The sequence below is a fragment of the Bombina bombina genome, chromosome 6 (assembly GCF_027579735.1).
Source record: "Bombina bombina isolate aBomBom1 chromosome 6, aBomBom1.pri, whole genome shotgun sequence".
Lineage (NCBI taxonomy): Eukaryota > Metazoa > Chordata > Amphibia > Anura > Bombinatoridae > Bombina > Bombina bombina.
Window position 1 is genome coordinate 312034311 of NC_069504.1, and position 14612 is coordinate 312048922.

Here is a 14612-nt window from a genome sequence, read left to right on the forward strand (position 1 = left end):
AACACTTTGCAAATATTTAAATCACTGTTAAATATTTCTTACAACTAACGGTTTTAAATTGGAGATTTTATATTTACCTTTAGTAGATTGTATAGCTAATTGACCTGTGTACAGCCATATACATGACAGCTGATCAGCCTGCTTACAGCCATATGTGAAACAACTAATCAGTCTGCATAAAGTCAGATACATAAGAGTTAATAGACTGCTTACAGCCATATTCAAAACAACTAATCAGTCTACATACAGTCATATATATAAGAGTTAATAGACTGCTTACAGCCATATGCAAAACAACTAATCAGTCTACATACAGTCATATATAGAAGAGTTAATAGACTGCTTACAGCCATATGCAAAACAACTAATCAGTCTGCATAAAGTCAGATACATAAGAGTTAATAGACTGCTTACAGCCGTATGCAAAGCAACTAATCAGTCTACATACAGTCAGATACATAAGAGTTAATAGCCTGCTTACAGCCATATGCAAAGCAACTAATCAGTCTGCATACAGTCAAATACATAAGAGTTAATAGACTGCTTACAGCCATATGCAAAGCAACTAATCAGTCTACATACAGTCATATACATAAGAGTTAATAGCCTGCTTACAGCCATATGCAAAGCAACTAATCAGTCTGCATACAGTCAAATACATAAGAGTTAATAGACTGCTTACAGCCGTATGCAAAGCAACTAATCAGTCTACATACAGTCATATACATAAGAGTTAATAGCCTGCTTACAGCCATATACATAGGTGCTTATTAGCCAGCACATAACTGCAAATGGCAAGCATTTGACTATATATTTATAAATCATTTCAAAACTTGAACTTGTTAAACTTTACCTTGATCTGCCATCAGCTTACAGCAGTGAATCAGGATGATTGGGCACACTGGGGGGCTTAAACCAAATAATGAAGCAAACATATCCTAAACTGTTTATTGTGTGTTATATCTCACTTCTCATAATTGTGTTGTATCACTATATTAAATGAATAGTCCTAACAAACAGAAATCAGGAAAGTTACATAAAATTAAAAGTACACTAATGACATTTTAAAGCAAGAAGAAAGATGGTTACCTCTGGGTTAGAGCAGTTTTATTCCACCGTTGCATGCTCCTTTAGAGCTTCACTTTTTTGTTAATGCATAAAGTAATATGAAAACTATTATGAAATTCTGTATAGTCTGCGCACCTGTTACTCCTCAAATACCAGATACCTAAAGGTATTCACAGGACGCTTTCATAACGAGGTGTCCAACACACGCTACATACACCTTCCACATAGCTTCTAGTAAAGAATGGATTTCACATCTATAGATTACTAATTTAGCAAGTGTGACACAAAAAGAAAGCACCGGCTCACAAACACATAATTATATGTAATAAATGATGCCATACTTTTGCTATTATATAGTTTCCATTGTATATACCCTAGACCACACCCTTAAACTGCTTTAATATGATCTGGAGCCCATTACTAAGTACAGGAAGACTTTTTTTATTGTAACAACTTTCTAGTATTGCTTCTATAGGTACTACTCTTTAATGAACATACCTCATACAAATCCCACAGGAAAACAAATGTTTGACTAGATCTATTTTGGCAGACACAATAGAATAAACTCTATCAATTATATTATGTTTGATCTATTGCCCATATTTATTGGTACATTTTGGAATTTGCTTAGCTACAAAAAACATTGTTTCCCAGAGATGCTTTATGTGCTGTGAATCTGTAAAAATGATTCCGGAGGTCAAAAGGAGCATTCATGGGAACTATAAAGTGTGTGTATTTGCCAGGCCAGTCTATAACACGATTGTCATGGTTTAAGGACAAAAACTCAAAACAGTTTGCAAAACACACTCCACCAAATAAGATTTATATATATATACTGTATATTTATTTTTTTACAAGCCCATATAATCAGGTTTTGACAACTGTAGAATGTGAACTCAGTAAAACTACAAACAAAAAAGGAATGCTAAAAAATAGTAAGCAAAAAGTAATAAAAATAATGCATGGTTTGGTAATTTTATTGCTCATAAAATTAAGAAACTTTGCAATACACTTTCATTATTTGTTTTTGCTGCTTATACAGTAATTTAAAGGGACAGTCTAGTCAAAATTAAACTTTCATGATTCAAATAGGGCATGCAATTTTAAACAACTTTCCAATTTACTTCTATTATCTAATTTGCTCAATTCTTTAGATATCATCTGTTGAAGAAATAGCAATGTACATGTGTGAGCCAATCACACAAGGCCTTTATGTGCAGCAACCAATCAGCAGCTACTGAGCATATCTAGATATGCTTTTCAGCAGGTGATATCAAGAGAATGAAGCAAATTAGATCATAGACGTAAATTAGAAAGTTGTTTAAAATGAAATGCTCTTTCTAAATCATGAAAGAAAAAAATTGGGTATCATGACCCTTTAACTCTGAAAATTGTCTGGAGAACGTTCTGTGGAATGCAAAACTCTGACACAACTACATAATGCACAGTGATATGTTGACATGTGCAAGAATATATTTAGATTTGTCCCTAATTAGTCAAAGCAAAGGAAATAAAATAAACAATGTTCAAGAAGCTTTAAAAGGGGTGTGTCTCAGTCTTCAATTCATTGCATATTTTACTACTATAAATTACAGTTTTGTTTAAACATTTATTTTGTATGTAAATCGCTTGTTATACTTTAATCTCTTTAAAGGTTCCTCAGTAAAAATCATAACTTTATTAATACAACGGGATGGTATCATGGTAAATAATGTGAAGAGACTTTAGGTATTGTGTTAAATAAACAGTGCTGACAAAATATCAATAAATATAAAAGGTATCTACAATATGTAAATGTGATAGGTATTTGCATTTGTCCTGGTATGAAGAGTATCAATGTCATATATTGTGTTAAGTATTTGTCTATGCCAAAGATTCCATCCAGTGTTCCGTGACAAAGCACCAGCTGCTATTATTTAGCTTTAGTTTGATACTCATGATAGGGGACAGTGGAAACAACATAGAAATACTTTCTCAAGCATTCTTCATTTTGTTTAAAAAGAAAAAATAATATTCCAGTTTATTCTTATTATTTTAAAAACACAAAACAATTATTACAAGTAAACAGAAAACAATCATGCATAAAGTTGGGAAATTTAAAAAACTGTTTTAAGAGCTATAGTTATGAATATGATCTATTGAGACACAAGTCCTGTCCTATCCTATCCTCAGATCCCCAGTGTATGAATTAACGGTTTTGTAGAAATTTCTAGGGAACATCTGTTGGTTAAATTGTTTATATGGTTTTATCTAATTTATATTTCCATTATTTTACAACTTTTCTCACACAAGTGATTAACAATTAGCTAGATTACGAGTTTTGAGCTCTATAGGAAAATTAACGACCGCCACAAAAGTGGCGGTATTTCACCTCCCTATAGCGCTGCTATTACAAGTTTGTAAAAAGCAGGCTTGCGCGGGCGATATGGTGGCGTTGAGCTCCATACCTCACCCAAATCAAAGCGCTGCTTTGACGTGCTTGTGCACGATTTAACCATAGACATCAATGGAGAGAGCCAGCAAAAAAAAAAAGCCTAACACCTGCAATTGCGGAAACAAAAGCTCCGTAACGCAGCCTCATTGATGTCTATGGAGAAAGAAAAAGTTATGTTTAAACCTAACACCCTAACATAAAAACCACGTCTAAACACCCCTAATCTGCCGAGCCCGACGTCGCTGCAACCTACAAAATGTTATTAACCCCTAATCTGCCACCCTTAACATCGCCGTCACCTAAATAATAGGATTGAGCTTGCATTCTATTGGCTATTTCAATCAGCCAACAGAATGCAAGCTCAATCCTATTGGCTGATTGGATCAACCAATAGGATTAAAGCTCAATCCTATTGGCTGTTTGGATCAGCCAATAGGATTTTTTGCCCTTTAATTCCTAATGGCTGATAGAATTCTATCAGCCAATCGGAATGTAAGGGCCCCATCTTGGATGACGTCACTTAAAGGGAAACTTCATTTTCCAGCGACGATCGGAAGAAGAGGATGCTCTGCACCGGATGTCTTGAAGATGGACCCGCTCTGCGCCGGATGGATGAAGATAGAAGATGCCGTCTGGCTGAAGACTTCTGCCGCTTGGATGAAGACGTCTGCCAGCTTTGATGAGGACTTCTGCCGCCTGGATGAGGATGGATGTCCGATCTTCGAAAACTGTAAGTTGATTGTCTGTTTTTTTTTTAAGGGCTTATTGGGTGGGTTTTATTTTTAGCTTAGGGTTTTGGCAATGTAAAAGAGCTAAATGCCCCGCCAAATGCCCTTTTCAGGGTTTTTATTTGGGTGGTTTGGTTGTGTGGGTGGTGGGTTTTACTGTTGGGGGGTTGTTTGTAATTTTTTTTACAGGTAAAAGAGTTGATTTCTTTGGGGAAATGCTCCGCAAAAGGCCCTTTTAAGCAGCAGTTTAGTGTAGGCTAGGGTTTTTTATATTTTGGGGGGGCTTTATTATTTTGATAGGGCTATTAGATTAGGAGTAATTCGTTTTTATTTTTTAATATTTCCGCTTTTTATTTTGTGCAATTTAGTGTTTACGGATCTTGTCAGTATAGGGTGTACTGCTCACTTTTTGGCCTCCCAGGCAAACTCGTAATACCGGCGCTATGGGAATCCCATTGAAAAATGGCTTTTTTAAAAGTGTGGTACTGAAGTTGTGTGACGGCCAAAAAGGTGTTCGGTACACCTATTCTGACAAGACTTGTAATAGCGGCGTTAGAAAAAAAAGCATCGTTATGAAGCATAACGATGCTTTTTCACTCATAAAGCAAAACTCGTAATCTATTTGATTATGAATTAATTAGTAAACTGGAAAATGAATTTGTGCCAGAACTTTAAGTGTATGTCAGTAACAGCCCAATTAAAACAAAACAAAACATAAAAAACAATAATAAAAACCTCATGTAAACTTGACAAGGTAAAATCAATGTTTGAAAAATCTTCTTCCTTTGATTAATTTTAGGTTTGTAATAGAAATCGGATTATCATTCTTAAGACATCAATATTGTGAATAGCTGTTATTAGATCTAAAAGTGTCTATGAGCTTAATCAATAGCTGTATCTAGGGAAAGGTGTGAAATTTACAGTTTACCCAGAATCCTGAAGAAAAGTGTGCAAAATAATATGAAACTAAAGGAATATTCTTATGCAAAAACTACATGTTTTAATACAGCTGGGCATTCCACTGGATGGCTTATACTGATGTTTGCTGCTCCTGAGTGGAATGTTGATCCATGTTGTGGGAGTTAAAAAAATAGTAAGCTAGGATCAGTAATACAAATATTCTGTGATTAAACGGATTAAAACATTCTTATATTAGATGGTTCCTTTAAAGGGACAATTTGGGGTTGTATTATAGAATGCTTTAGTATGCATAGTAAAGCAACATTGCAATATATGTTTATTAATTGTGTACCATTTCTTGCAATTTATCTAAGAGTTTTTTAATTCTAGGAATTGAAAATGCACATGGCAAGCGCCACAGACCTAACCCTGCCACAAATCTGTCCCAAAATGGCTCCAGCAGAGATTATCAGGTAACTACAAAACAATTGGGAGTGTTGCCAACACAATGAGTGGCTAGCTCTAACTATTGCAGTAAAAAGTCCTGACTGGGTTCTCAAAATAAATCAATAAAAAAACTGGCTAAAGAAAACAACTGCATAAAACAAGGTATTAATACATTTAAAAGGGTTTCACTCTTACCTAGTATGTTAAGACAGCAAACATATATTGTAATTACAATGTATTTACTATCCATTTAATAAAAATTAAAATTACGGTTTATTTTCCACAGCACACAATACTCTGAGCTTCTGAGTAAGAAAGTGTCTCCAAGTCTTGGACACTTGTATTTTCCCTTTTCAAACACATAATAAAAAATGTGGTGTACATGAAATAAAATGTAAATTGTAAAACCAGTACAGATCCTTTACTTTAGTCTGCAAGCTGAAGACAAGTCACGCAGAGATTGAATTACAATTAAATGACATCTCACATTATGAGATTGCACTGACCTTTGAATCATCTTGTCCAAGTTTTCTTAGAGACCATCTGACGTAATCAGTAAAGCTTGATGACTTGGTAAAAATCTTTCCAACTCGCTTGTCACTGTAAAATATAATTTTTTTTTATTTTTATTATTTTGATCATATGCTTTCAACAAATTTCAGCACAAATATTCACATATGTTCCTACTAGATATGCTATTGTCTGCATTTCATTTCCGTAGCATCCCCTAATGCAAAGGAGCTCAGGCAATTACTTATTTTTATAGAGTGCTGCTACACCGTTTCTAGAGGTGAGCTGCACTGATATATTCTAAGATTGCTCATTGAATTGAATGGGATGTTTGGCTTCTAGCAGCAAAATATCACATTGTTCATAAGCGATTAGGAGGAGCTGGATACAATTTGGATGTAATCTCTGCACCCCTTTCCCTAGCTTTTATTCTCTTCAACTCCTGGCCGTCTGCCGTTCCTACTCCCCTCTCTCAACATTTCACCCTGGCAGTCTCTTTTCCCTTTGGTCCAGCTGTCTATCCCCACCATTATTAGCAGTCTCTCCTTTGTAGCTATGATTCTTAACAAGAGTTTGGCAGAGAACCAAGCCTGCAGATTATGTACATAATAGGTTATTAATCTGAGGAAGAAGCACAGAAAAAAAGGCTGCAACTACACACCTGCAATTATATGAGAACCCACATTTCCATTTGGGGACAGCATGTGTGTGTAGGACAAGCTAACATGCTTCAGCTATGTTTGCCATTCACAAATCCATAATGCTTAAAGGGACATTGTACACTAGATTTTTCTTTGCATAAATGTTTTGTAGATGATCCATTTATATAGCCTATACAGCTTTTTGTTTTAAAAACAAAATGTATAGTTTTGCTTATTTTTAAATAACATTGAGCTGATTTTCAGACTCCTAACCATGCCCCAAATTTGGGCTATAGAACCACTTGCAGTGGGTGTTCCAGCTAACATTTTCAACAGTGTTAAACTGGGAGCTTCTAAGTAAGTTTTTAAACTGTTTTATACTGTATTTTTAGATCAGTATCTGTGCATATTATTATTTATAGTAGTGTCTATTACATGCAGTTAAATGAAAATTAGTGTATACTGTCCCTTTAAGGAGGAAGTCAAACTCATGTGCACAATTTCTTCACTACAAATATGCACCAGTTACTAGTTTATCTTGCTTGATCAATATAAAAAAGAAATATATTGAATCCACCACCTATTCAACACATTTATTGATAGCACTTACATTACTTATATTATAACCACAAGCAACAAGAATAATTTTTTTATAGATTTGTTTTTCTTTAATGGATATGCAAAATATATGTTAACTTCCATTTCTAAATAAAAAAAATGTATGCTTCAAATAAAAAAAAAAACCCACTTCTGCATACTTTTTGTGTAGTCATAGTCATAAAGACAATATTCAAATATTCTCTGTTCTATCTAAATAAGAGAGTTTCAAAATGAATTAGTGTTTCATTTTTAAAACTGATTGCCAACAGTGAGATGTTGAGTCCCAGGACTTGTCTTTCACTTTAAAAAGATTTTACTTTTTTTTTTGCAAAGATGTTTCTGTAAAAAGATGTAATTCATCAATGTGCATATACATTTTGACAGGAATGTCCCTTTTAAAAGGGACAATGCAGACAAATGCGGCTACATCAGGCAAGAGCTGAGCTCTAGACTGAAGTGCAACCGTACATGTGTAGAGTGGTATAATCTCCCTGTAATGGATATTTAACTTCAATGATGTAACCGGTAGTTTACTTAACAGCAGATCACTATCTTTAAATGGCCAGACTCAGCCTAACACCGTCTCTACCATGAAGCACATGAAATGTCAAGATTTACATTTTTTAACAAATGGACAGAACGTAACTCACATGCAAAGTAGAAACAAAATATGATGGATTGTGAGAATAATGCATACTTTATAGAAGTTGCTTAGCAACCCCTCCGTATCTGTGAGACTAGGCTGAACACCTGAGAACCTCTCAAAACCCTAGGTAACACTACACATTCCGAGACAGTAACCCCAACCCACTGCAGTGCTTTAGAGAAGGTACATAAGTTATCTCAAATCAGGGCTGGGGGCCAGACGTGATACAGCAATTGGTGGGGAGTCAATTACTTAAAAGTGATGTTTTGTATTTATTTTCACTAAAGGGACAGTAAAAGGGGAATAAATGTAAATTAATCTTGTAGCTGCAATATTAAAATTATCTCTGAAAAGCCCTCCTACAAGGGTCCACTTGCTGCTCCTAAGCCTGCACATTTATCTTCTGAAAATCAACACTGTCATAAAGACACAGACAACGGACGGTATTCCAGAACCCCATACTCGGCATCCAAGTCCAACCGCCCCAACACCAGATCTTTCTATGGTAGTGTGTGCACCTTGGGTGATAGAGAACATTGATAACACCCCGAAGACCAAACCAGCTACCATATCGCCAGACAACCGGCTGATGAACAGTGTGGACATTGTTTCAGCACCCTTTACCTAGCACAAATACACTACACAGACACTCCTTTATAGGAAGTAAAGGCATTTGTGTAGCTTATTGAGTCTCACTCCTATAAAACCTGAACCTATATCCACTCCTCCTCCTCCTCCTCCTCCAATAGAAGGGGAATCACCCCCCCTTCAATACAGGAGGAGCCCCCCTTCTTCTTCCACATATATCGGCACCCACTGAGATTAATCATTGTTTCCCTCTTCTTTACTCTGTACAAGTGTCCCCTTGCGGTAGTACAGCAGTGGGCAGAAACTGGGTTAGCAGTAACTGGGTTAAGAGGAAACCGTGAATCTACTTCCATTACTCCCAGACATCGTGACGAGATCCTTGCTACCACTGACGAGGAGGAGGAAGCTAGATGACAGGAGACTAGGGCCCGTAATAGACTAGCAGCTAGGAAAAGCAGAGAGAAAAGATTAGCAAGTGCTACACGTGCACATGAAGCACAGCAGCGCTTAGAGCAGCAGAATAACGAGCTGAGTAAACAATTAGCTTTTTAAAAAAATTTGTATGAACTGTTACAGAAAGATATAGAACACCACCTAACTTACTGCCCCTTGGTCCCACCTATACTCAGGCTTAACTTTGACACTAGTCCCGACTGTGAAACTCATCCTGACACTTCCCCCCCAACATATACCTCCTTATAGTCATGAATCCTTTATGGGACAGCCCTGGTTGGGTGGTTTTACTCCTGGTTGTCATTTTTTCTTTTGTTTTTCTTCCCACAATCTATTTTTCCTGTTGGTTCTATAGGGAATCTAGTGGTGACCTTACCTCTGTCTGTACCGTAATACTTCCAAATAACGACGCACCCCTTTCATTTCCTGATCTGTTGCCCCACCCATATGCACCTCTAGCATCTTTTGAATCTAGGAAAATTGTACAGCGCACCCGCAGGGCTACTCCGCAAATAAAACGTCAACAGGTACACTGTCTGCCCCACTACGGGTGGGTTACATTTCAAGGGGATGGTGGGGATGAATGTGCTGATGTGTTTGGATGGACCAGTAAAGTTAGTGCTCCATATTCATATCAGTTGGTAGGTGAGGAACATAAATACTGTACTATGGGATCATACTGTGAAATGATCATTCTTGAAGGTGAGGATCTGAATCTTTGTTACAACAAAGTGACTAGAAGACTTAATGTGAAACCTGCACATAAACAACAATGTAGTTTAAGAGTCACCTCCTACACTAACTTTACACGTCACCTCCTGTCCTACGTCCCTCCCTGGTTTGTTAACAAACCCTTTACATATCACACAACACTTCTTTATTTAGCTACTTATAACATTTCTACCCCTACATATGTATCCACGATAGAAGGGCAGAATGTCACATTGAATATAATATGGGTACTTATCTTGTGTTCACACATGAAACCATTGTATCACGCACCATCCCACAACCTAACTAGGATAAATAAACTACTAAGAACATCTGTACACCTATGTAGCCCTGGAATCAGGACCTATATCCACCTTAATGGTTCCCGTGCCAAAGAAACTTCCCTTAAATGGGCAACCATTTCTCCCCTAAACAATAACTCTATATGTTTCCATCCTATATCCCAGAAGCTAATGGTTACAACGCAACAGACAAATTGTAACATTTTGATTACACCTATCCTTGGTAATATAGGTATTTCTGTTGACAGCCCCATTTCACACAATGTCCAATCTGCCATTTCATCTTGCTCCCTTACAAATACCAGTTTAACTTTGCTTCCAATCCCTGCTAATGTTTCTTGGCCTGCTGGGACCACATTAACTACTTATGGGTTATTTTGCCCCCCTTTGACCAAAATAATAATCCCCTGTATGATTTACATTGGATTTCCTATGACTGTATGTTACTGCCTTCCCCTTCTACTACTAACTCCTATACCACACACGTGCCAAAACAACTCTACTATCCAGCAGACTTTAAATTTGACCATTAACATCTCCTCACCCAATGTTTCAGTCTGCTCCACCACCCGTTTTAGACGTGAATGGTACGATACCCTTTTGGGAGCTACAGGTACAACACTTGGTGTTTTGAATGGTATTGACAGTGAGGTTATTAGGAATAAGTTATCCACTGTCGGGGATGATGTTTCTCAGTCACTAAACCTTATTGGCCATTGGGCTCCTACCTTATATGCTTCTCAAGCAGAGGGTCTAAAATTAGAAGGCCACATGTTCCATTATTTAAACAATGTCAGTTTAGCAATCACGTCCGGGGTGGCCAGAGCCTTAAATGACACTTGATATTGGTCCTTGTGTGGATTGAGATATGTGTATATGTCACAGCAGCGTTTGGGGTTAGAAAACATTCTTACACTCCCCAAATCACAAAAACTGTGCAGGCTACTTGCATTACAGGATTCTGATTTGTGGATTTCTTATCATCCAGATACTGTTGATTGTCATGCTTATATTCATAACTCTGTATCCACACATCATTGTCTTGTATCCTTAACCCTTTACACCCCGACATCTCTGACTGTGGCCTGTAAATACTTTACCTTCCCTTACCTTTCTCATGACCTTTTGTACACTAACCTTTCTTGGTGATATCCTACCCTTGTTGGTACATATATCACCAAATCCCCTAGTTGTACCCTGTCTCTGGACCATTGTTCTCTTACTGACCGTGGCTACGCTTGTCGACATACATCCCCCATAGTTGAGCCCTGTTTACTAGCAGCCAGGTATCATCAACTCCTGTAAGTGGACAGTCTACCCCATTTCTCATTCTCTCCTTCTTGAAATAGCACCCCAGACTCTTTGCATGGTTACTTCACTCCCTGTTGGTATCCCTATCGTGGATCATCATTTGCCATTTTCCAGTTGTGTCTATAATATCACATTTTTCCACTGGAACAATTTTAGTTATTATTCACCCCCCCCCCCACCACCACTAAAACTATTAATATTCTCTATAAACCCCAACTACTCCCCATTGAAATTCACAACTACTTATTTCCCACTAATGTTTTGCATAATTTACTACACTATTAGAAGGAATGTTTTGAACACTTACGTAAACACTCTGACGACATTATACATGGACACATTATAACCAATGTTGTTGCTAATAAACTCCTTTTGGTCTCATACAGATACAACATGACCTTGCTCATCATTGGTATGATTCCCTGACCGGATGGTCTACCACTGGTACTAGCATGCTACAAAGTGCTTTTTACCCTATGACTGCTATTGTCCTCGTTTTATTTATGTTAACTATCTATAACTTATATCTATCCTGCTCTCTCAGACGACGAATTAAGGGTGTCATTTGTGACACTCAGGACCAATACTATGAAACTATGAGGTCCCTCCCTCACCCATCGTGATCACGTGCGTGATCAAAGAGGGGAATGTAGGAATATATACAGGGTTACTGTGTTGTGATATATTACTATACTGTGTTACAAGGTAACGTTACAGGTTCTAATAGCTAACACTTTACATATCTACTTTGTTATCCATATTGTCTATGCTGCCAGATGATATTATGTACTGCTGACAAAGAGAGATATTATGTACTGCTGGCAAATATACGAATTATGTACTGCTTAAAGAGACACAAATTATGTACTGCTGACAATGACATATTATGCACTGCTGACAAGCAAATATGATAATCAAATATGATATAACCATATATAGGCTATCCGCCATTACTTCTCCTTTTCTGAACTATAAAGATTATTGTGTTACTGCAAATAAATGGAACTACTGAGAAACTACCCTGTGTCTGCGTTTATTCTGTTTCTTGGTGGTCCCCAGGGCTCTGCTGAAAGAAGGTGCCAACCCACTCCCAGTCAGGGACCCCCAGCCGGGAATTACCCCTACTACATGGTGGCAGCGGTGGGATGGGATACGTGACCCCGTGAGGTAAGTGCAACGGTGTTGTTTTTATATACATAATCCCTTCACTTATTCCGGGATCCACAAATATCCCATCCTACTTAAATTTAGGGGAAGAATTTTGAATTATAGTCTAAGGTAGACTTGGTCTTGCGGTAAGACCTGTTTTTTTTAAGTATTTAAAAGTTTCTTGCGTAGAAACATAGGAAAATATTGGGTACTGACTGGGAGACTGGTAACCAGAATTCAGGCGTTTTTTGTGTTAATGTGGTGTGTCATTCTTTTATGTTTACTGAGTTGCCTGATAGATGTATTGCTTATATGTTAATCTCTAATACTGTATACTTAACATTTACTGTCTTATTTTTCATAAAGTTGATTTTTGTATTAATCTTTTTATACGTAATGTATAGAATAAAGTTATAAATCTTAGATGATGTTTTAAGACGCACTGAGTAAAATCGAAAGCCAGTGGTTACCGAACAGAAGATAGATTAAATGTTATAAAAGTTTACCCTTTTGCACAATTAAGCATTCAGCCCAATATCTGGTTATGGGATTTTGTCGGACCTTCACGGTTCAGTACAGCCGGGCCAGATAGTTAGTATTTTTGCAAAAGGATAGATAACTAACTTGTTGTTGATATTGCATTGTTACGTATGAAATAAGTATTGTTGCATATACGATAAGTTGAGAGTTGAGAATGGGCAAATCCCAGTCCAAAGATTTTCCACCACCTAGACCAGGGGAGGCTTGTAAAGATTATGTGAGAAGGGTGTCACCCGAGAAATACACATTTGTTGTTCCCTGGGTAGACAACATAGCGGGATGGACGGAGGCCATGAGAAGCTCTGATCCATTCCCTAGAGATGGGGAGAATAATAAATTTCATATGAATATTGTAAAGGGGTTGTGTCTAGGTGATGAAGAGGCATTTCCTTGGTATAAGGGTGATCCCGGCTGGGATATGGCATATATGAAGAAGGGTGGTGAAAATTGGTTGGCAGTTGCCCCATATTGGCAAATATTGGTAAAAAAGGGAAAAATGGGAACAAGAACAAGCAAAGACAAATAGTGTATTTAAACCCTTCAGCCCCACCTCAGGTACAGCCATCATTACTATCATATAACAAATTGTACCCTAGTCTAGCTGCTCCAATAGATGATGAACTACAAACTATCACAGTAGCATCCCTCTGGTCAAGGCAAAATTATTTGAGTGGTACAATACCCTCCGGTTTCTCTACACCAACCCTCCCTCCCCCTCCCCTTCCCATACCATCCCCTCCCCTATGTAGAACACCACTCACCTCACTCATTTTCTAAACAACGATGAGTTTAGAAAATTTGAAGAAATCAACACTGAAAGAAAGAGAAGGGATATTAAAATAAAAAAGGAAGATGATGAGGTATCTTGTCAGATGCCTTTTCTTACTGTAGGTGATCAACTCATAATTAAACATTTAACACCTAGCGAGTTGCGCAAAATTACTAAGGGAGCACCTAACCCCAGATAGCACTAGTCCGCATGCATACAATATTTAAAGCGCATGTTAGAAGGACAAAACATGACACAAACAGACATACGTATTATTATAGATGCTCTATTAGATCATGACACTGAATCGGGATGGGACTGGGAAAAAGTTAAAACCATTAGTGAAATCGATAATGATACCTCGAAAGGTTATTCATTAAATAATCCTGTTAAAAGGGCAGGTATATGGGAAGAATTATCTGTAGAAATGTGTATGAGTATGGAAAGATAAGCAAAGTATGTCAATTGCATTAGCTTGCAAACAAAATCAGAAGGAAACATTGGTTGAACTTGTTAAACACTTTTATAAATGTTGGAAGGAAGAGGCTGGAATGGAGTCAGAAAATGCGATGGGCTCTTTAAAGGTCCAGACTTGCATAGGTAATATGCAGCCTCAATTTTCTTTATTGGTAAAACAGCTTGTCTCTGATTGGCTGGATTTAAAACCTGGTGAATTCTTGAAACAAATTCACCCTCAGTGTGGGCATCTTCTAAACTAGATGTCAGGTTGATTAAATTTACCCTATACAAGGCTAGGTTAAAACCCTACACTACCCCGGTATACATAAAACAGTAACAATTATCAAAGGAAAAGA

At 37.2% G+C, this 14612-nt stretch overlaps 1 protein-coding gene across 1 annotated transcript in view; it reads right to left on the reverse strand.

Annotated features, from left to right (window-relative positions):
* METTL25 (methyltransferase like 25) overlaps positions 1 to 14612 on the reverse strand; it is a gene marked incomplete in the record, with an annotated part of 826773 nt that overhangs the window by 113081 nt on the left and 699080 nt on the right. The window contains 1 exon segment of the mRNA XM_053716932.1: positions 6084 to 6177. Coding sequence (XP_053572907.1) covers positions 6084 to 6177 — 94 coding nt within the window.